Source organism: Penicillium longicatenatum (genome assembly GCF_028827895.1).
Source record: "Penicillium longicatenatum strain IBT 33135 chromosome Unknown contig_11_segment0_segment0, whole genome shotgun sequence".
Classification (NCBI taxonomy): Eukaryota; Fungi; Ascomycota; class Eurotiomycetes; order Eurotiales; family Aspergillaceae; genus Penicillium; species Penicillium longicatenatum.
This window is the reverse complement of record NW_026643117.1, coordinates 1,415,368-1,437,035: the sequence shown is the minus strand read 5'-3', so window position 1 is coordinate 1,437,035 and position 21,668 is coordinate 1,415,368. Positions and strand designations below refer to the sequence as shown.

The 21,668-nt window shown below is 48.4% G+C and overlaps 8 protein-coding genes across 8 annotated transcripts; 3 read left to right on the top strand and 5 right to left on the bottom strand.

The window, feature by feature from the left end:
• Positions 1-579: 579 nt before the first annotated feature.
• N7484_000535 (uncharacterized protein) lies at positions 580-5,093 on the bottom strand (the record flags this gene model as incomplete). The annotated part of the gene is made up of 7 exons (XM_057110956.1): positions 580-705; positions 766-2,719; positions 2,790-3,055; positions 3,114-4,173; positions 4,227-4,467; positions 4,530-4,854; positions 4,881-5,093. 7 exons carry the CDS (start codon positions 5,091-5,093, stop codon positions 580-582), a joined length of 4,185 nt encoding a protein of 1,394 aa, XP_056978182.1.
• A 628-nt stretch (positions 5,094-5,721) lies between these two features.
• On the top strand, positions 5,722-6,582 carry N7484_000534 (SDR family NAD(P)-dependent oxidoreductase; the record flags this gene model as incomplete). The annotated part of the gene is made up of 2 exons (XM_057110955.1): positions 5,722-6,010; positions 6,092-6,582. 2 exons carry the CDS (start codon positions 5,722-5,724, stop codon positions 6,580-6,582), a joined length of 780 nt encoding a protein of 259 aa, XP_056978181.1.
• A 735-nt stretch (positions 6,583-7,317) lies between these two features.
• N7484_000533 (FAD-dependent oxidoreductase) lies at positions 7,318-9,273 on the top strand (the record flags this gene model as incomplete). Its single annotated transcript, XM_057110954.1, has 5 exons — positions 7,318-7,568; positions 7,627-7,827; positions 7,890-8,849; positions 8,921-9,038; positions 9,097-9,273. The coding sequence occupies 5 exons, from the start codon at positions 7,318-7,320 to the stop codon at positions 9,271-9,273; spliced, it is 1,707 nt and encodes a 568-aa protein (XP_056978180.1).
• A 322-nt stretch (positions 9,274-9,595) lies between these two features.
• N7484_000532 (SDR family oxidoreductase) lies at positions 9,596-10,789 on the bottom strand (the record flags this gene model as incomplete). Its single annotated transcript, XM_057110953.1, has 4 exons — positions 9,596-10,114; positions 10,174-10,490; positions 10,540-10,713; positions 10,768-10,789. The coding sequence occupies 4 exons, from the start codon at positions 10,787-10,789 to the stop codon at positions 9,596-9,598; spliced, it is 1,032 nt and encodes a 343-aa protein (XP_056978179.1).
• A 547-nt stretch (positions 10,790-11,336) lies between these two features.
• Positions 11,337-12,040, bottom strand: N7484_000531 (uncharacterized protein; the record flags this gene model as incomplete). Its single annotated transcript, XM_057110952.1, has 2 exons — positions 11,337-11,796; positions 11,856-12,040. 2 exons carry the CDS (start codon positions 12,038-12,040, stop codon positions 11,337-11,339), a joined length of 645 nt encoding a protein of 214 aa, XP_056978178.1.
• A 2,408-nt stretch (positions 12,041-14,448) lies between these two features.
• N7484_000530 (nuclear transport factor 2 family protein) lies at positions 14,449-15,093 on the bottom strand (the record flags this gene model as incomplete). Its single annotated transcript, XM_057110951.1, has 1 exon — positions 14,449-15,093. The coding sequence occupies one exon, from the start codon at positions 15,091-15,093 to the stop codon at positions 14,449-14,451; it is 645 nt and encodes a 214-aa protein (XP_056978177.1).
• Positions 15,094-16,332: 1,239 nt separating this feature from the next.
• On the bottom strand, positions 16,333-17,994 carry N7484_000529 (uncharacterized protein; the record flags this gene model as incomplete). The annotated part of the gene is made up of 2 exons (XM_057110950.1): positions 16,333-17,877; positions 17,944-17,994. The coding sequence occupies 2 exons, from the start codon at positions 17,992-17,994 to the stop codon at positions 16,333-16,335; spliced, it is 1,596 nt and encodes a 531-aa protein (XP_056978176.1).
• A 2,935-nt stretch (positions 17,995-20,929) lies between these two features.
• On the top strand, positions 20,930-21,487 carry N7484_000528 (uncharacterized protein; the record flags this gene model as incomplete). The annotated part of the gene is made up of 1 exon (XM_057110949.1): positions 20,930-21,487. The coding sequence occupies one exon, from the start codon at positions 20,930-20,932 to the stop codon at positions 21,485-21,487; it is 558 nt and encodes a 185-aa protein (XP_056978175.1).
• Between the last annotated feature and the right edge of the window lie 181 nt (positions 21,488-21,668).

The following is a 21,668-nucleotide window of genomic DNA, read 5'->3' as shown; positions in this document are numbered from 1 at the left end:
CTGCCCGACAAACGCCACAGTCTGCATCGCTATCAGGGTCGACTATATTGGACAAGACCGTCCGTCTTGTGCAACTGGGGCCGGCAGTGCGTTACATTGCATATGCGAGCGAATCAACGGTCTGCCTAGTCTTAGCGACACTGCGTTAGTTAGTGGAGCCTAGTTGCTAGCGTAGACTTTCAGCCTCACAAGGGTTTGATGTCTCAAAATCATACCTTTGAACTTTGTCAACTTTGAAGGAAAATTTCTCTACTTCAATACCATACCATTATGACGTGGAAGTTGTGGACTTGGAACGATTATCGTCAGTGGAATGTCTATTAATTTTCTTTGGCGGGAACTGCAGGCCCGCGGGTAGATCTGTAGATCTTTGAATTACACACAACGCCAATGTGACATAAAAATAAACCCAATATGACAGACAAATATAAATGAATCCAATTTGAGTTCGAAAAGAGAAAGAAAAAAGAAAAAGAGAAAAGAAAAAGAAGAAAAAAGAAGAAGCTGACCTGGGAGTTTCCAAAAACAACCCCAGGAAAACCAACCGAAACCCCGGAGCGAGTCTCACCCCATCCCGTTTCAGCGACGGCGTACCCGAGTCAAGTATGTAATGACCAGTACCATTGTGAAATTGAACGCAATAAATCCAATAAAGACACCGACATTCCGACCGCGGTTGCTGTAGCTATAGTTGTATTGCGTGTACTAAAGATAAGTTGAAGTCAGCGGATAATGTTACTAGAAAAAAAAGTCCAAGATACTCACGTAGGCTTGACCGTTCTTGTATGGACAGTACTCGCAGTTGGTAGTACTGTTGGGGTTGACCAGGAACCCTGTAGCATTCTGAAGGAAGGATGCCGCATACTGGTAACAGGTCGTGGCACTGGGTGACTGGAAAACGGACACCTCCGTATCTGCACAATGGAGGGGCAGATCATGCAGAACATCCACCACAACGCCTTCGTTCATGTAAAAGAGGGGTGAAACTTTGTAATACCAACTCCAACCTGCTGGCGTCACCGGCTCCGGAGATAAGGTGCCGGCGAATGTATTGCAAAACATGAAAAAGAAGCCATTGGCCGAAAGAGCGGCTTCGACAGTAGGCATCAACGAGGCGCACAGCTGAGCCAAACTAGTGGCGAACACGGAGAAAAGCTGATACATCAAGAAACTGTATCCTGCATGATTGGAGTCTCGGAAGTAACCCACGGGGAAGTACCACAGTAGCCAATATACAAGTGAGGTGACGAAAGCATACGGAAGCTCGACAAGAATAGCCGAGAAACTAAATGCCATCCAGTGGTAGGTTTGACTTTCTCGCTCCCGGTGCTCGAAGATGTTTCGCAATGTCACAAACCGTGGTTGCACCTGCAGGCCTAGTGGCGGGCCGACAATCAGGGACATGAATGATGAGAACACACGATTGTATGCACCTCGCTGCGTCAAAGGCGAGTTGAGATACGTCATTCCATTGAGCAATGCGTTAGCGGCGTTCAGCCATAGCTTGGCACGAGCATATTCTGGCGCCCGCCAGTAATAAAGCCACGTACGTTTGAGCAATACGCGCAGTTGGTAATGGAATGGGGCAGCGTAAAGCGACCTCGAAGAGTGTACCTCACCAGCGACCAAGCTATCAGTATCAGAAGATGCATGCATATCTGGGCCGCCTAATTTGTCGGCACGGCTCTGTTTCCAGATTTCTACCCAGTCTGTCTGGACGTCTTGACGGCTGCCAGCGCCAATTACCTCCAGAAGGTATTCCGCAGGATTCTCTCCCTCGCGATATGGGCGAGCATGTGGGGCAAAATGAGCGACAGCCTGGCAACAATCCACTCCCAATGGGCCGTCATACACTACTTTTCCACCTCGGGTTAATAGATAGAGTTCGTCGAAAGTCGAAATCAGGTCAGCAGCAGGCTGGTGAATTGTGCAGATGATTGCTTGTCCAGAGTCTGCGAGACGTCGTAGCAGTCGAACAATGGAGTAAGCTGATTGTCCATCGAGGCCAGAAGTAGGTTCGTCCAAGAAGAGAATGTCCGGCTTCGGAGCCATCTCTACACCAATGCTGACCTTCTTGCGCTGTTCCAGGTTGAGCCCAGCTCCAGGGGTCCCGATCAAGGCATCTGCGATCGATTCCATGTCCAGCGAACGGATCACTTCTTCAACATAGGCATCCTTCTCTTCAAGTGAGACATCCTGGGATCGGCGTAATCGAGCGGTCATCTGCAATGCCTCTCGTACACTTTGAGTAGGAAGATGAATATCTTGCTGTTGTACATACCCCATGTGTCGGTTGAAGGACTTGGGTAAAAGTTGTCCATTAAGCTCCAGTTTACCTGTCAACGTTCCCTTTGATCGACCTGCTAGGGCATTCAGCAAAGTAGTCTTACCAGCGCCAGACACACCCATTAGCGCTTTCATCTGACCGCTGTAGACGGAACCGTGCAAATTAGACAAAAGGCGCTTCTCGCCATCTTTGGTCTTGACGTCGAAGTTGAGCTCTTTCCAGGTCAGGCTGCGGGACTGGTATTCGATGGTGACACTTGGACCGCGGACAGCATCTTCACTCTGCATCGGAGGAGCATCGAGATCCACAGATCCGCTCTCTTGATCGGACGACTTTGAACCTGGGAGTGCAGAATGTTTGTTTGGGTTCAAGCCACGGTAGAAGGTGGTTGCAAGGCGACCTGCTGGTTGCTTCAAGCGTTCCATGCCAATACTGTGCATTATCGTCAGCAAATCTGATCATATAAGATGGGCGAGAATTGAAAACGATTTTTCGAACTCACGCTGAAGCAAAGGCAAAGGAAATGAAGATTGCAGCGTTTATTCCAACGTTCCGCCAAAGATTGGCTCTTTCAAACCCATATTGCACCTCGATATACGACATTCCGGACAAGAGTCGCTGGCCAGGCTGAGAACCTACCACAGCGCATACTTGGTTGGCAAGGTTGGTGTATCCAGGGCCTGATGGAACCAAATCCGATGTGCTGCACTCGTACATCAGATCGGCGAACTCGTTGATCATGACAGATTCGAAACCGTAGTGCAGCGGCTGTTCTTTGTGGTGAGCTAGATGTTATTTCGGAAAGCAGGAAATATGTATCACTTACATTCAGATATCTTAACCAGCCCAACCACGCCTGCATCTGGGGTACTGGCACGTAAAGGCCCGTATACAGGACGTACATGTTGAAGAAGATTCCGACGGGGAGCACGGCACGGTGCATGTTTGATGAGAACACGGCCACCGAGCGAAAGAACATGGACAAGGCCAGATGTTCGATATACACCACGACAAACCAGATGAAGAAATTTGTGGCATTCTGCTGAAATCCGGTGAGGAAATACAGAGGAAGATTCCAGAAAACAACGAAGATCTTCCAGACGATATCCACGGAGATCAATCCGAAGCCATAAGCCATAGGTCGGTATAGACGGTACCGTTTATGCTTGAGAATGAGTGGCCGCTGCGCAAAAGTGCTGCGGAACTCTGCCATAGCCTGCAAAGCTGGAACAAGGACCGAGTAAAAGAGAGCGGATGCGAAGATGAACAAAGAGCCGGTGTCCCGCTTTTGGTTCCGGAACAACGTTCCCAGGATCAAGCTCTGAACGACAATACACAGAGCTTCTACAAGCAAGGTGCTGTAGTTGTGCTGGATGATGCGCACCTGGCGCGTCATGCAATAGGCAATCTGCTGATATAGTGGTAGAGCATATTGGTCGGACTTGGTCAGACGAACAACATTAGGAAGAGAGTTAGCCCTCTTCACGGCAGATTGGAGCTTCTCGAAGTGAGCACTGCGCCGGAATTCACTATGGAACTCGTCGGGTGTGCGAGGTGTGCGATCTCGGTAACATTCATGTACACGGCGGACTTCAGGATCGGCAGACATGGAGTTCAAAAAGTCGGTGGTGGTGGTTCCGGATGAACACTCAAAACCGAGACTGAGGAAGTACTCTTTGGCTTCTTGAATATTGCCATAGAATATTTGGCGTCCTGCATTGATGACAACAACTTTGTCAAAGTATGGGACAATCGCATCACTGCCTTGGTAGACGCTCATGGCAGTCACACATTGAGACTGTTGCGTCCACTCCCGCATCATCTCCATGAATTCGAGCGCCGTGGACGCGTCCAAGCCATTGGTGGGGTTGTCCAAGCAAATCAACCTACCTTCTAATCAGCATGTTTGTTTGCGAGTGCTATCAAAGTGGAGACTTACCGTGCGCATGTCGCCAGTGCCTCGGCCAATGAGACACGTCGTCTTTCTCCTCCACTGACTCCTCGGATATAGGCATCGCCGACTTTAGTGTCCAAAACCTTCGTCAGTCCGACCAATTGGGCTAGATACCTGACTCGCTGTTCGATCTCTGAAGATGATGGCTTAGGCCCACATCGAGCCCTGACTGCAAATCGCAGAGTCTCGAAAACAGTCAAAGTTGGGAAATGGTCATCCGACTCGCCTGTGTCAAGTCAGTCGTGGGGGCCCTTGATATGCAAAGTGGGGAAATTAATGAAAACTTACCACAGAAAACAACATCCTGAGGATGTTCGTCGATGACGGAATTCATGGGTTGCCCCCCGAAAGTCAAGTTGCCTGACACTCCCTTGTACTCATCCCACATACCAGCAAGGGTCTTCAAGAAGGTGGTACAGCCACTTCCAGGTTTTCCAATCACCAAAACCATCTCCCCTGGGTGAATGGCGGCAGAGAAATTTCGCAAAATGGGTCGGGATGACGGACGATGCACCCTGCTTGTAATGGGCTCAATCAGACCAAAGCCCGACTTTGCCTCTGTCACGATACTAGGGGCCGGAAGGGCCTTCTCGCCTGTCAGTATTCCAATCACCTACCCTTAAGACTTGGATAACTTACGCCTGTGCCGCTGCCTTCAACGGTCACATTGTCCATCACAATTCTTGCAGACTGAGGGTCATATTGTTCGCCATTGCCGAGAGCCAAGAAATGTTTCACGGTCAGTGCAATGGGCTCAACGCCATTTTCCTTGTCTGTGATTGACCCCAGGTCAACATGCGTCACTGTGCCATCAGAGTCTTGAACAATATCTGTCTCTTCAAACTTCTCCATCGTGCAGTGGATATTGAATAAACTCTGACCAATGCAGGAAAAGGCCAAGAGAACTCTGGTGAGGGAGGGTTCATGAAGAGAGCCATGAGACTTATATGCCCCTTGAGAAATTCCATGACTGCTATTAGGGAAAAGAGGTTTTCAGTCTCCGTGAAAGAGCAGGTCTGTGATGGGAATGATAGATTCTATCCCAATTGGAAAGTAGGACTTCCTAAGGGAGTTTCGGAGATGGCACCCGCTTTGGGTTGCACGTAAACGCGCTCTTTCAATGTTGATTACCAAGACGCTGCTCAGCGCTCAAACCCCTTTTGGCCGTAAGGGGAAGACCTGATTTAGCCGCTGCCTCTGGAGTTCCATCGATCTGCTCCGTCGATCTCCCTGGGGATCCTCCGCGTCGCTATGGGATCACGTGACTGCTACGCCGAGCGTTGCCTAGTTGTATGTTTGTATGTATCGGGTTAGTCCAATATGGCAATCTTACAGTACCACCGTAATAAATCTCACTAGACCATTCATGTATTGAACCAAGAGATATATAGTGACTGGAATCTCACCTATTTTCTCTTAGGACCCCGCATTGATATTTTTTCCCATTTTTTCTTTCATATCGGCATATTATCTCACGACAATGCCTCTCGAAACCGGTCTCCAAGGAACTCATGTTCTTATCACGGGTGGCACTCGTGGTATGGGACAGGCAATGGTGCGACAATTCCTCCAGGAAGGTGCCAACGTCTCATACTGCGCCCGCACTGTTACCAATACCGAATATGATGATGTTCATCAATCTCTTTCTGCGGATAATTCCGCTCGAGCATTCGGCACTGCCTTTGACGTTTCCTCCAAGGAAGCGATCGTGAACTGGGTCAACAGCTCTGCTGAGCGTGTTGGACGCATCGATATTGTCATTGCAAACGGTTAGTAAACTGCCCGTATCACCACTTAAAGAGAAGGAAACAAAACAAGAAGAGCCTTGATCGACTGAAATACATATTTAGCATCTCCCATGCACATGGGAGGTGAAACCGAATACTGGGATAGCAGCTTCGCCATTGACGTGATGGGCTTTGTCGAGCTTGTCAAGGCCGCACAGCCTTATCTTGAGAATTCTCCCCAAGCTTCTATCATCGTGCAGAGCTCCTTTATGGGCCGCGAATTCTTCCGAGGTCCGCCAGCTGCATACGGGCCTTGCAAGGCTGCTCAACTGCAGCACGTGCAGGAGCTTTCTCACTACCTGGGTCCAAAGGGCATTCGGGTCAATGCAATCTCACCTGGTCCAATTCTCTGCGAGGGCGGGTCCTGGGAACAAGGCTTGAAGGAGAATCCCGAATGGGTGGAGGCGCAGCGAGTGAAGATTCCATTGAAGCGCCTGGGAGGACCGCAGGAGGTCTCAAATGTGGCTGTCTTTTTGGCTAGTCCTTTAGCTAGCTTTGTTACTGGAACAAATGTACTGGTGGATGGTGGCATCCATGTGGGCACGCAATTTTAGTTATGCCGTGGTATATAGTGTCTTTACATCTTCAAAGCACAATTTAATAAGCTAGTTTCCGAGCAATTATTATCTTCAGAAGATAGAATGGATGCTGAGGACTTTAAACCTTGCAATAACAATGGGTTAAACTAAAGCGAGATGGCATGAGGGGAAGAGGAGTGGAGTAATGTGAATCTTCTCGGCTAATAACGCCACTGTATCTGCCCCCGCTCGACACTAGATCGGATCTTATCTATCTGCTCAATCACGATGGATTTGATCTTCCAGGGCTACTCGATATTGTAAACAGGCCTTGTACGTGGTCCACTTTCATATATAATTAATCCTCTCAGAGACTTCTGATCTTAATGATTGAAGCTCATTCCTTCGGCGTGAACTGATTAACAAAAATACACGTTAGTTGTCAGCAACGCAGCGACCACCTCATGTAAGGCTACTATTCCCTTTTGGCTTGAAAATCGCTTACTCCGAGCGGAGCCCCCACTTACACCCTCATTTAGCACAAAGACAGTTATGGATCTTCTGTATTCCTTCAACTCATACAGCTCCTTCTGGTATAATTCCGTAGTTCCAAGCTCGTTTACGAATTCCACGTTGGAGTTGGAAAATGGCTTTGCCGAGCTCACCGTATATATTCCATTGGGTCATGCTCGATCTTATGGAGAATAAACCAGTCTGCCAAGGTGACAAGTCTGTGATTTTTGTTGACTTTCAACATTACAAATCATTACAATGTTGGCCAAATTGACCTTCTTGGTCATGCTAGCCGGTGCCACTTCTGCTAGCCAAAATATAACATCCCAATGTCGATGTATGCCCAACGACTCTTGCTGGCCGTCCATGAGCGAATGGTCCCAATTCAATGCTACCGTTAGCGGGAGACTGATCAAAACAGTCCCTTTAGCTGCACCTTGCCATTATCCCACTTACAATAGCACTGAATGTCAATATCTTCAGGACCAGTGGACACAACCCGCTTTGCAGTGAGTCCACGCCGAGTTTTATCCATTAAATCTCTATGGGTAAACTAAGTTTTATCAGTGATGCGTCCTCATCTTCTATTATGGCTGCCTCCGTGGCAAACGAGAGTTGCGATCCATTCACTGCTACATCGAGTCTGTGTAAACTTGGAAATATGGTGTCGTATGCTGTCAATGTTTCTTCTCCAGCAGAAATCGCTCAAACGATGGCCTATGCAGCCGACAAGAACCTTCGCCTGGTTATCCGCAATACCGGACACGAGTAAGATTCAACAAAATTCCCTATCTCAAATATTATTTGGAAATCTTACTAACAATATCAAGTTATTTGGGAAAGTCGACTGGCGCAGGAGGTCTCTCTATCTGGACCCATCATATGAAAGAAATCACGGTGAAACTTAACTACTCTTCTTCACATTACACCGGCCCGGCCGTCACCATCGGAGCTGGCGTCCTGGGCGAAGAGGTCTATGCCGCGCTGCACAAGCATAGTCTGGTGATGGTCGGCGGTGAATGTGCCACCGTCGGTCCGGCTGGCGGATACACGCAGGGTGGTGGTCACTCTGCCCTCAGTTCGCGATATGGTCTCGCCGCCGATCAAACTTTAGAATGGGAGGTAGTCGATGGCCAAGGCCGACTTTTGCGTACCTCCCCCACCGAGAACTCTGACCTCTACTGGGCGCTCAGCGGTGGCGGCGGTGGAACCTATGGCGTCGTCACATCCATGACTGCTAAGGTGTACCCTGACTTTCCCGTAGCGGGCGTGGTGCTCGAATTCTACTCTGACCCCGATAATCTCGATCCATTCTACGATGCGGTGGAATACTATCATTCCATTGTTCCAGACTTCACAGCTGAAGGTGGCATGGCTATTGCTCGCGTCGAGAACACGTCTTTCCTGTTGACGCCGCTGACTCTCCCCAATACCACTGTCGCCAGAGCACTGGAGTTGATCACTCCGTTCACCGATAAGCTGAATCAGCTTAATATCAGTTATGCGATGAACCTCACCCATAACCCATCGTATTTGGACCATTACAATGCCCTGGTCGAACCCAATCCCACCCAATTGGTAGAAAATGGTCAATACGGCGGTAAATTGATTCCTATGTCGGTGATCGAGAAGTCAAATTCTGCCCTCACTGCTGCGCTGAGGAATGTCACTCAGGACGGAGTGGTATTCACCAGTATTGCACTGAATGTTTCTTCAGCCGTGACAGGGGCAACCAATAACGCAGTCCTGCCATCATGGAGAACAGCAGCGATGGATGTCATTCTGGCAACGTATGTATCCCAGCAAACTTCAATTCCCTGTTTCATTGCGTGAACTGTGCACTGACTATATTTCATTGTAGATCTTGGCCAGAAAAAGCAAATCTCGGAAAAATGAAACAATTGGCTGATGATATGACCGACAAGTGGATGCCAATGTTGAAGTCTCTGAACAGTGACCCTGGCTGTTATATGAATGAGGTATCTATCAAGACTAATCTTCTAGTCAGGAAAATTGGTTACTAACAATGTTTTCTAGGCGGATCCGCAAACTGGAAATTGGAAAGAAGCTTTCTACGGGTCTAACTATGATCGTCTTCTTGAGATCAAGAATAAACATGATCCCCATGGTTATTTCTATGCGCATACGGCTGTCGGTAGCGATAAGTGGGTTCAGGAGACGGATGGCCGGTTATGTCGGGCTACTTCATCTTGAAACAAAACAGTTGGATGACATGACTTGTGAGGCTGGTAGATAGTCATGTCTGATACAGCTCAATAACATTCCGAGGTTCTTACTCGAATGTTACCAAGTTGTGTACTCATACGGTTCGACTTTGGAAACACACGAGTTACCATTTCCAAGTTGATACCGCTTTCCCCCACATAACGAATCAAATTGGTGAGATGGACATATGGTCTTTCGATAATCTATCAACTTGATCAACGCAGCTACAGAGCTCATAAACTCAATATTAAACCTTCGAAGTGATCCAACTTGAAATCTAAATATATCAACAGGTTTGCTCCGTATAATCTTACACCGAAAGCTTGTCCACACCCAAAGGCAAAAAACTCTTAAGAGAATCAACAATGCTCCCTTTCAAAGGCCTGAAAGGAACGCCCAAAATCTCCCTCGCACGGGTATTGCCAAAGCCATACACATCCGCAGGACACTGTCCAGGGATCAAAGCATCACCAGTGGGCAAGCGATCCTTGTACTGGGGAAACTCTTCACCGATAATATTTGAGATCTCTGCATTGGAGAAGTGGCTCGAAACAGCAAAGAATCGCTTGCCACCTGCTGCTTCCTTCTCAACAGCAAGCACATGCGCGAGGGCTAGATCACGCACATCAACGAAGACATAGTTTCCGGTCGGCGGGCAACGATTCTTAGCTGCGCCAGAGAGGAGGGCACGGATGCGCTGGTTAGACGTGTTCAGTGCATCTAGGGAGGTAAGATTATGGACAATTGGACCGAGCACGAGAGGGGGGTTGATGACAGCGAGAGTGGAATTTGGCTTTTCCTTCTCGACGAAGTCCCATGCTGCTCGTTCCTGCGGGGAGCGGGTTAGCCAGGGTCCCCTGTTTCAAGCAAGGGGATTTGGAAGCTTACAGCAAATGTCTTACTAGCTCGGTATGCGTTCGCAGGGCTTTCATTTACCTGCTCTTCTGTTATGGGACTCCAGTCTGCCTCGGTATAGACTTTGCCTGCGGACGGAGCGTAGACATCGTTGATAGCGGCGAATGAGGATGTCACCACTACGCGTTTCACGAGATGCGCATATTTTTGAACGGACTTGAGAACTCCAGTTGTGCCTATGATTGCAGGTCCCAAAAGTTCCTGAGCATCCTGTGCATGGAAGTGATATGGACTAGCGGAGTGGATGACAGCCTCAATTGGAGGGTCAGAGACCACCGCTTTGTCAAAGGCTGGCTCTCTTCTCAGTATTTGAATTGACTGTGAAGGATTAAGGCATACCATTTGGCTGGGCAATGTTCTCAACAATGGCAAACGACAACCGCTCTTGAGGGATTTCCGGGTAGGCTTGCTGGATGGCATTCACCTTAGTCTGAGAACGAACTGTGGTGACAACGGAGTGGCCCCGGGCTAGGAGCATCTCCAAGGCATGGGAGGCAATAAAACCGCTTCCACCTGATTAATTGATTAGACAGATTGACCTCTTTATTCGGCTTATAGAGTTCTTACCAGTCAGAAGTACACGAGTCATGGTTGGTAGTCAAGGTATTTGATGTGGGAAAAAAGAACATGGTACGGAAGATGGGATGCAAGCAGGAAAACTTTTCTAATTTGTAGCTACCCATGCCAGTGGCGTGGTCAGTTCTTTGCCTGAATACTTCGTCATTGGAGCTTGGAGCTAAGTAATGCTTCCCAAAACGGACGTATAGTATGGTGGAGCTAAGCTTCCCCGAAGACATTGTCAAGATCTGCACAACATCGTTGATATTATTACACCCCCTCGTTGCCAATCGCAGCTTTTACAATTCGTGATGGCTGAGATTAAAGCAGCTATCGAGGTGGAGCGAGGGCAATCACTAGCCTCGTGGAGGGAATAATTGCACATGTCTGCCAATTGGTACCGTCTATTTAGCATCGTTACATCTGGTTTTATCATCCAATAGTGCGCACAAAGTAACATTAAGCAAGTCAGTAGTTACTGCGCTAAAATAAAGCGAACCAGTTGTTCATGCCCAAAAGTCAATGTCCCGAATCAGTACTGATACATGATGGGATGCGTACACGAATCCAAAGAAGCCCTATTCACTGATGTGACCATTTGTCGATGGAGGACTGTTATCGTCATCATCTTGATTAAGATGCTGATGACTGTTGTTCAGAACGTTGTTGAGTGTGGGAGGAGGATGGTCATGGTCGTTCTCATCGCTAGGATCGGGCGCAAACCCGGTCAGCCATTGGAATGCGTCGTATGTCCGCGTGTCATCCAAGCGCTGTTCCAAAAGTTGATCAACTCGCTGTTCCAAAGGTTGATCCAATCGTTGAACCAATCGTTGTTCCAACCCTTCCAATCGTTCCAACCGTTGGTCCAATCGTTGATCCAATCCATCCAAGTGCCTTTCGATTCCAGATAAAAGCGTTTCGTTCATAACATTCCTCAAGGATACATCAAGTGGTGTCTCAACGGTCTGTACAGAGCGATTTTCGACAGGTGTAGATTGTACGGTTGCATCATTGCTTGCAAAAGAATTCCAGTCCATTCTAGATTCATACAGTCAGTTTACCAGATGATGTCCTCATTCCAATGGGATCTATCATACGTGTAGATAGACAGAATCATGATTGCGACCGCAAAAAGCTTCACCCATCCGATCCATCCAATGATCGGTGCGAGGGGCGGTTCCCAAATTGGTAGCGTGTCAAGAAAAACAAGGAACATAAAGGCGAAAACCAGGCCAGTGAGAAAGCCAAGGAGCCAACCCAGAACAATACCGCAGAAGCGCATTGTGATAGAGCGTGAAGGGGATCAGACAGAATACTGTGATGTTGATTACAATCGGCAGGTTTACGATCCCAAGCACTACAGGGGATTATTGTCGATATCTAGGCAGTTACTGTTGGTTTGGTTGCTCATTTTTATAGAAGGTGCGAATTGTGTTAGTGCGCGCCACGAGAACACAAGGAATCATGAGGCTTCTGCCGAGAGGGATTTCTTTGCTTTTCGAGCGCTTAAATTGATCGGAATCCTAATTTTGGAGGTCCTCTACCTAGCCACTAGGACGCGTTGTTGAGCAGAAATCTTTCTTATCGGCGAAACTGAATCATTTGACGAGTATTGGTGTATCCACTTCGTAATTTCATTGACTTATGTTATTGTATTTTATTCAATGTTTCTTATAAATCATATAGAAATGGTATGCATTCTGTTGTTTAGGAAGGGAAGGGAATTAATACTACTTTCCTCTACAGAAGAGACGTACCAAGGAAGCAAGCGACATCAAGCTTTAACTCATTCATAGAGCTAGAGATCCCAATCGCCTATAGCAAAGTGATTCGCATAGCTATTTCAGGCATCTATCTAACTTCTTAAGATCAAAAAGCCAGTCTAGACGGCCTAGTCGCTTAAGAAGAGCCTCAGAAAGCTAAACAGTCCGGTAATTAACATATTTACACACATAGCACGTGAGTAGATAACATCAGTTAGTATGGTAGACAAAATGGCCATCATAAGCCCCATGACCGTAATCCTCGTACTGAGCCACCATTTCCATTTTCTCACAAGGCAAAGCTCGTCATATTCATATCCCCAAAACGATGCAGATACTAAGCGAATACAAAGAGGGCAGTCAAGATGGCGACCGGGGCGACATCCGGTATTCAGCTGTTTTATATCCTCTAAAGTGAAGTCAAACCCTCGAACTTTAGAACAGCATCCGCATTCACGAGTACAATGGCCAAGTCCTAGTGTTCGTTCGGAATTTGCATATGCGCTCCGGTTCTCACAGCATTGACATTCACGGCCACAGCAACCCCCACTTTCTGCACAATGTCGGCGGAGCGTATCAGTTAGATACCATCTTGGGTCTGATCGACACGCAGAAAGCCCTCGTAGAGTAGGCCCCTTTAATTGATCCCTAAATACCAGCCAGTTGCGTCGCAGAGTCCAATAATTCTTTCTCACAACTGTCAACAGTTGTTGCAATTCTCGCAGCCTTTGCGTCTCAACTGGCAGCGGTAAAGAATCTCTTGCAAGCAACTCTTGGACTTTTTTAAGTAAACATTCCTCACGCTGAGTTATGCGTCGAAGTTTACGATCGTGCTCAAGAATACTTGACATTGATTTTGTTGCTGGACATCCGTCAAAATCGCCGCTCATGGACAACATCCATGATCTAAAGTCTTGGACTAGCTCGGTATTACCGTAACACAATAACAGATTCTCTATCAGTAGGTGTATGTTTCTCATGCTCCACATTGTGCCCAAGAAGTGCATGTATGTAGCTTGTTAAAACCTGGATGATCTGACTTCCGAAAATTTGGAAGAAAAGAAACTGCAAGTCTCAGCTAAGTCGAAAATTCAAAAGGAACAGTGGATATGATACATATGAGTATCGTCATAATACCTCATGACTTGTTGGCATCCGCCCCGTGTAGAGCGACGGAACCTCACCATTGAGGTCGGTCATATTTGGCCTTGTGGATGCCTGACCGTTGCCTGACTTAGCCTGGTGGACCACAGCCTGCTTTCTACTCTACATCCGACTCCTGCCAGCATCTTCTAGCTCACACACCTCCTCTTTCTTTGATGACATTTATGCTGGTTGTGTTGGTTTTTCCCGTGATCTTTCGGTGATCAAAGGTTTGTCGATTCTGCAATACGCAACGACTTCGCCACCCATCTATGCTAGTCAATTCTGGCTAGTCGTTTTGTCGTCTTCTAGGTCTGTCTCCAGCTCCATCTCGTCGTGGCAAAACTGCCCGAGAAGACCTATTTGCTCAGGCATTAATTTTATGACGTAGCGAGTCGCACGCGGGCGAGACAAAAGGGCCCCGTAATCCATCGAATTCGAACTTGTTATCGGTACAATTTTGATGATGTAAGCTAGCTAGATTAGTAAGCGAGCACATATGGTGCGCGCACAGAGATAGCAGAATGAACAGACAGACAAAGATTCGACGGGATATCTATTGGTCCAAGTTCCACCGCCCTGCGGGGCAAGCAAACAGGCGCGGCCCCACCCGGGCCCACTCCATGGAGTTTCGGAGCCGCCCAAAGGAGTTCAGACTACAACGGTCTTCGGTGTTTACTGGTCATCACTTGGAAATATTTTCTTCATTCGTGGGTCTATATCCACTCTAGCTTAATGCATCTCCTATACCATCACATTCCAGTATTATTCCCAATGTAGGCACTCAAAGCCACACACTTCCTCCATATGGATCAGCCGTATACTCCTTTTCCCCACCATCCCAAAAGGTACTCGCAGTCCCAAAAGTGTCCTCCATATACTGGAAATACGTAATCTTCCCCGCATCATTGACCTCCGCACGAGCCGACCACGGCGCCGTAATCGTCTTCTGCATCGTATTGGAGGTAATCTCAAACTGCCCCCAGGCGGTAACATTGCCGCCATCGGCAAAGATGACATCGATCGAGAATGGGCCCCGAGTCCACCACAGTCCGACACGTGTGAAGGTGTCCAGGAACGCCTGCGGCCCCACCCGGTAGCGGGTTCTGGCCCAGGGCATGATCTGATGCAGGTTCGGGTTGTCGATAGTCAGCGAGACGTAAGTTGCGTCAAGGGCGACGCAGTCCTTGATGAGATCTGGATCTGGGTCCGGCTGGGTCTCAAGGATTTGGCGAAAGACATTGAGTGGTGTGCGAGTTAGATTGGCGGGCCAGATTACTGTAGGACTGGTGTAGCGCTTATCGAGATCATCGTTGGCGGTAGTGGTTTCAGATGATGGGTATGGCGCGGCTGTAGCCAGGGGAGACCAGGCTAAGATAAAGCTTGACATCAGGAGGTAGAGCCGCAGGGGACCCATAGATGCGAACATATTGTTCCGAGGTTCTGCCTGAAGCGGAAAGTCTCTGCACACTGGGCTTGTAGACAAGGTTGTGTTGCTTGTTCTTTTCTTTGTCAGTCTACATCGTTGCTTTATATACTTTTGGTCACGGTGACCACCGGGTCTGAGTGAGGGGATCTATTGACACTATCCGCGAGCCCCCCAATTGATTCTGGTATAGTGAGCAATCTACTGCTCGAACATGTCGAATTGACATCCGGAGTACATCGATGGAGTTACGGACTTCCAGAAAAGGTGCAAAATGAGCTTACTCCGAGTATTTGGGGGCGGAGAGGAAAACGCCCGACGAATACGAAGGATCATGAATGTTTTTTATTTGCTAGATACACCCCGCTCATTCTCCATGAATTCCACAGCTCGCATCGTGGTACGAAAACAAAATAGTGCGCACAAAGAACTCAGGCTAATAAACATGGTGACACCGGCCGAGGGACGTCACAATTTTTATTCGCCAATGAGTTGACCCCTTGGATCTAGATTGACTAATCCTCAGCATTGCTGCTTCATCAGCCAGGGCAGAGAAATGTTAATATGTATAGATGCACTATTTCAATAAACCAGGCAGTCCCCTGGGACTATTGTGAAAGCGAGGAATGAATGAAGACCTCAACCACGTGATCTCCGGCTGTAGATAGCCTGCACCTTTCTGCTTTCTCATTCTCTGCATTTTATCTTTTAACATTATATTATCAATGTGTCTTTGACAGCCACTCTATCCCTGGTCTAGGGCAACGCGAAGAAGAACATTAGACGCCACTATGTCCTCGCCTACCAAATGAACTCACCCATTACGAGCATTTTGGAATAATCATCGTAAACATCATAAGGCTACAATACCGCGCATATAGTACTACGATTACCATTTCGATGAACTTTTTGTAAGTGAAGAAAAAAATCATTTTGTAATATACATTCAACCCTATGTCAAAGCGGTGTACCACTCATTTCTCATTTACACATGGACAACGTGGAATTCAGCAAAGATAGGACCAATTTGAGAAGGGGTATATAGTATTATTGCCGCAACGGGGTTAGACAAACCAACCAGAACGTAAATATAGATAAGAATTGAACAGTCCGGACAGAGGTCCAGACTAGGTTTAAGAAAAAAGGAAAAGAAAGAAAGAAAGAGAGTGTCAGTGCAAAGGCAGAACCAAGGATTCTTGTCCTCAAACCACCACCACTTTCCAAGCAAGCTTAGAAAGCCATTTACAGCTGCAGAGCAGCGACGGCAAGAGCACCGAGGATGACGGCAGCGCCAGAGAAAGTGGCACGACCAGCAGCGTTGTAGGCCGGGGTGCTGGAGGGGGCAGGGGTGCTCCAAGGGCCGGTGGACGAGACACCGGCGGAGGCAGTGGGGATCACACGGCGCATGGTGGAGCTGCCGTGAGGGCCGTGGGGACCGGGGCCAGTGGGGTAGCCGGAGCCAGCGGGATAGCCAGAGCTACCAGCGTTGCCGGGGCAGATAGTTGTGGTCTCGGCGATGGTAGAGGTGACAGCAGTTCCGGAGGGAGAAGAACCAGCCGGGGCGGTACCAGAGGGGCCGGAGCCGGGGACAACGGGACCTGAGGGAGCAGAGGAGGCGGGGGAGGAAGGAGCAGGAGTAGGAGCGGTCCAGACATCGGTGGTGGAGGGGGCAGAGCCGCCGACGGTGCTGGTGGTGGTCTCGGAGCCGGAGCCGGCGGGGGAGGTGGGAGTGGAAGAACCAGCGGGAGTGGTAGCGGTTTGGCTGTTGCAGTCGGCCTCGCCGAGGACGGCAAGGCAGAGGTTGATAGGGATGTCGATCAAGCTGCCAGAGCCACCGGAGGAGGATTGGTTGCACTCGACCTCACCGAGGACAGCAAGGCAGATGTTGATAGGAACGCTGATCAGCGAGCCGCTGCCGGTGGAAGAAGAGGCTTGATCACACTTGGCGGATCCAAGGGCAGCGACGCAGGTGTCGATGGGGACGCTGATCAAGCCACCGGAGGAGGACTTTTGCTTGCACTCAACATCTCCGAGGATGGCAGCGCAGAGACCAACAGGCACGTTGATGAGCGAGCCGCTACCGCTACCGCTACCACTGCCACTGCCGGAAGAAGAGATCTGGTCACACTTGGCAGAGCCAAGAGCAGCGACACACGCATCAACAGGCACGCTGATCAGACCGCCGGAAGAGGTCTTTTGCTTGCACTCAGCATCTCCGAGGATGGCGGCGCAAAGATCAACGGGGACGTTAATGAGCGAGCCGCTACCGCTGCCGCTACCACTGCCGCCGCTGGAAGAAGAGACCTGGTCACACTTGGCAGAGCCAAGAGCAGCGATGCAGGCATTAATGGGCACGCTGATCAGACCGCCGGAAGAGCTCTTTTGCTTGCACTCAACATCTCCGAGGATAGCAGCGCAGAGGTTGATTGGAACGTTGATAAGCGAGCCGCTACCGCTGGAGGAGGTAGCCTGGTCACACTTGGCGGATCCAAGAGCAGCGACACAGGCATTCACAGGCACACTGATCAAACCATCAGTGGAAGTAGTGGACTTGCACTCAGCCTCTCCCAGGATAGCAGCACAAAGGCTGACTGGGACGCTGATGAGCGAGCTGCTGCGAGCAGTGAGCTGGTTGCATTTGGCAGATCCCAGTGCAGCGATGCAAGCATTAATAGGCACACTGATCAAACCATCAGCGAAAGCAGCGCTGTTGCACTTGGCCTCTCCCAGAATAGCAGCACAAAGATTGGCGGGGACAGCGATCAAGTTCTCATGAGCTTGAACACCCTATAAAACAGAGAACTAAAGTCAGTTATCGATAGATCGGCAGTTTCCGAACAGGGTGTCACTCACAACTGAGGCAGCCGCAAGAGCGACGAGGGGGGCGAAAATAGATTGCTTCATCTTGTCAGAATCGACGTCAAGATACGTGAATTAAAATTAAGTGAATGAGTGTGGCGTGATAGAGAACGAATGGACGCTGAAATCAGCAAGAATGAGTGACAGGGCTAAACTAGCTAACGAAAGAATGAAACAACTTGCGATCGACGAGAGGGAAATCCGACATAGATGTAGGCCCAAGGACATATCCACTTCCAAGAGTTCCAAGACTCGTAATTCCATAAAAAGATGACTGGATGTAGATCAGCAGGCACAGAAACGCCATGCAGTTGCATGGGTACACAACAGCTCGTAGGATAAGGCTCGAGACCAGTCTTTTTCACCCCGGCGGCATTCTGATTGGTGTACCTCGGTTAGCACATTTGACAGGTTGCACGGCGCTACCTTGACTAGATCGTTCATAATCAAACCTAATGTGCATGTCTCCGCTTTTCTATGCACTAGTCATACTAGCGCGTATTTTGATTGACCCGCCCAGTCCGAGCCAAGGTCGACATGCATGGCTACTGATTTTTGAGCACGAGATATTACTCAGGGGGTTATCACAGAGACTTTTCTCTTTCAACGTGGAGACGATAAGCGAAATTGAACGATGATCACCCCTAATCAGGTTGGTGGTGATCATCGCCTTTGTTATTGAACGGAGCTGATAACGGGGTTTGGTACCGTAGCCCCACATTAAACCCTGAACCCAAAAGCTAACTGGCTAGGTTCGCTATGCCCTGCGCGTTGCCGTCAACACCCCTTTCTGCGCTCGTGCAGCTTAAAATTAATTGGCCTAGAAGTCAATGAGATACATCAGACGGACCAACGCTCGATGATCCGGCGAGAGCCGAGGGTTGCCTTGTCTTTGTGAATAATCTTTGAGTTTCGGAATGCGTTATGCGGCGTCAGTAAGTTCAGTATTTGGGCTGGTCATTGATTTCTTCCCCGACCAGAGTTCATAGCTTTACCAACTATTGCTTTTCCAAGCTTTGGTTCTGGGTAAATTCCTTCTTCCCGCCTTCTGGCGCCTCTGTGATTTGGAACCGAGAGGTTCTATTGTTGCCCAATCTATAACTAGCACTATTTTTAGCCTTGTGGAACGATAATCAAGAATTGTGGGAGTCCAAGAGCACCGTGTCATAACGTAGTTTATTGATCAGATTGGATTTATACTTCCAACATCCGAGGCTGAGCGCCACGAGGCTTGGCTTCCGAGGTCGTTTACCCCTGCGGTGTAACAATACGTTCGCAGAAAGACACGAGACAGATCCCCTGCATACCCCTTCGGTCCTGTGTAAAATTGTCTCGTGAAAGAAAGACCGAACACCTCGTATGTGATATGCCAAGGTCAAAGTGGAGAAGAAGAAAGGGGTGACTGCGTGACTGCGGAGTTCGGGCGGCATTTGCAGAGATGGAGCTCCACGCGGATGATTCAGCGCGAGGCACGTGCATCGCCATGTTTACATCGCATGGCTACAGCAAACTTCTGCTCAGACAAAATTTCAACTTCACTCGTCACTGACTCACTGCATCTCCTTCTTTCTTCTTTCGTCTCCTTGAGTGGGAGATTATTTTCCCGGCAGCACGTGAGGGCTGGTGCATATCGGAGCAGTTTAAAAATATCCTCAATCTCCCACCTGCATGAACTGAAGTGCTAGTGGTTTTCTGCAGACGCTGCGAGCCGAAAGTTCATGTCCTCCGACCGGAGACTTATAATCGAGATCTGACCACGCGAAAGGATGAGACATCTCGGAGGTTTTACGTGGCCGCTGAAGCCACGAAGCAAGGGATCATCATTAGCGCCCAAAATTGTGCACTTTGTCGTGACTCGTCACATGTTTTGTTCCTCGGGAGACTTTACGTTGACATCATTTCACAGTGTACTTCCTGGTTTTCTGGCTCTGGTGCTTTCGCCTGGTCTCATTTTTCAGAGAAACCCAGATAATAGAATAAGGACACTATACCTTTTCAAGCCAACTGAACTATGTTATTAATAGAAGCCATTCAAGCTGAACAAGTAAAGTAGCAGAAACTGCCGCGCTGGTGACACCACGAGCCTTTGTCTCTTTGCCATTTTGACTATAAATTAAACCAGCATAATGGGGTTTTGCAACTTACAAGCGTTCTGTGTAAATGGACAGAATCCGGGGACGGGTTAACCATCTCGAAAGAAGCATGTATGGTTCTTTCCCACCTACAGAGGTCAGTGAAAGTCTCATGCTGCTGGCCACAATTGGGTTGTCTTCTCTGACAAAGGCGAATTCCAAATTTTAGTCATTGATGGCATGTGACAAGTGTTAGGACAGTCAAAAGTAAGCCGAAGTCCAATGAGGGACTTTGATACATTCGAGCACAACAATTTCTTGCTTTCTATTACTCTCCATCATTGCCTCATTCCTGCCTTCCTGCCTTTCTTCCTTCCTTTCATCCCATTTTCGGCTTCGAAGGTATCAAGTCGAGATTTCCATGCACTTTGGAAAAACCAAAGACGTGTTCTTACTATGGCCCTGGTTCCTTTCCCCCTTTCATCCATCCGCCATTCGCTCAAAATGCAGCAATAGAAAATTGTATTGAAGAATGACCCTGGAGAGTAGCCAAGGTCGCCGAAATATTAGTTCTAAACCAAGATCCATATGGTTCTGTTTATTCAACAACATGCCAAGGCTTGGTAAACTTCTCGGATCTCATAATAGCGCCAATGAGCTAACTGCTAATTTTACTTTGAGATATCATTGAGAAAAGAGAGAGCTAAAGGTCAAAAACTCGGTTTTCCATAGCAATCTCGCTGAAAGAGCCACCCTCATGTACAGCCGATCCAGCTAACTCATAATTCCATCGCAATGTCAAAATGAGCGAAATGGGAATCGCGCCAGTATTCAGTCATAGGAAACCGTCGCTCGCTACCCCGAGACCTATGGCTTCTTTACGATTGGCTAGAATGAGCCGAACCAACATGGTGCTCTACCATTTATCGCACAACCTATACCCCCAATCTGATGCCGCATTTCCAAGGATATTCGACCCTATCAAATCGTACACAAAGTCGGCCTTCAACAAGGAATTCGAATTTTGCCTTGAAGATGGCCACATGCCTGAAGGGGCAAAGGCCTACTGGGATGCGCTTTGGGCCAAGTCTCAGCCACGCCTCATTGATGATGCCACCCAGTTTGATGGCGCATCAATAGACAATGCCCGATCGCATTTTGAAGCCTGGACTTCTGAGCAGAAGATGCAAGATAGGTTTCCCAGCTACAGGATGTTTATTTTGGTTGATGAGGAAAGCCTTCAGACGCTACTAACTACACCCATCCCGGAGGGCTTGGGGTGGAATAAGGAGCGATGGAAACACTACGTGAAGCTCGTCGAGGCATGGCAGGAGTCTGATTCACCGTACATGGGGTGGATGAAGTATTCTTTAGAAGGAATCTGGAGCTTGTGGGCGAATATGGAAGACGGATGTTATATGCGGAGTAGTTTTATGATGGTTCATGACTACCGAGATGTGTACTGAATCTTGGTGCCGGAACATCTTTCAAGGCACAATACGTGAGAAGCTCATGCTGATTCCCAAATAGGAAGCCCTATATGCTGTCAAAATTTCAAGAAGACATCGAAAAGATACACTTTCGCCTCTAATGTTGTCCAAAGTGACAATTGTACATTCAAATATCTGCGCAGGGCTGAAACGGCAT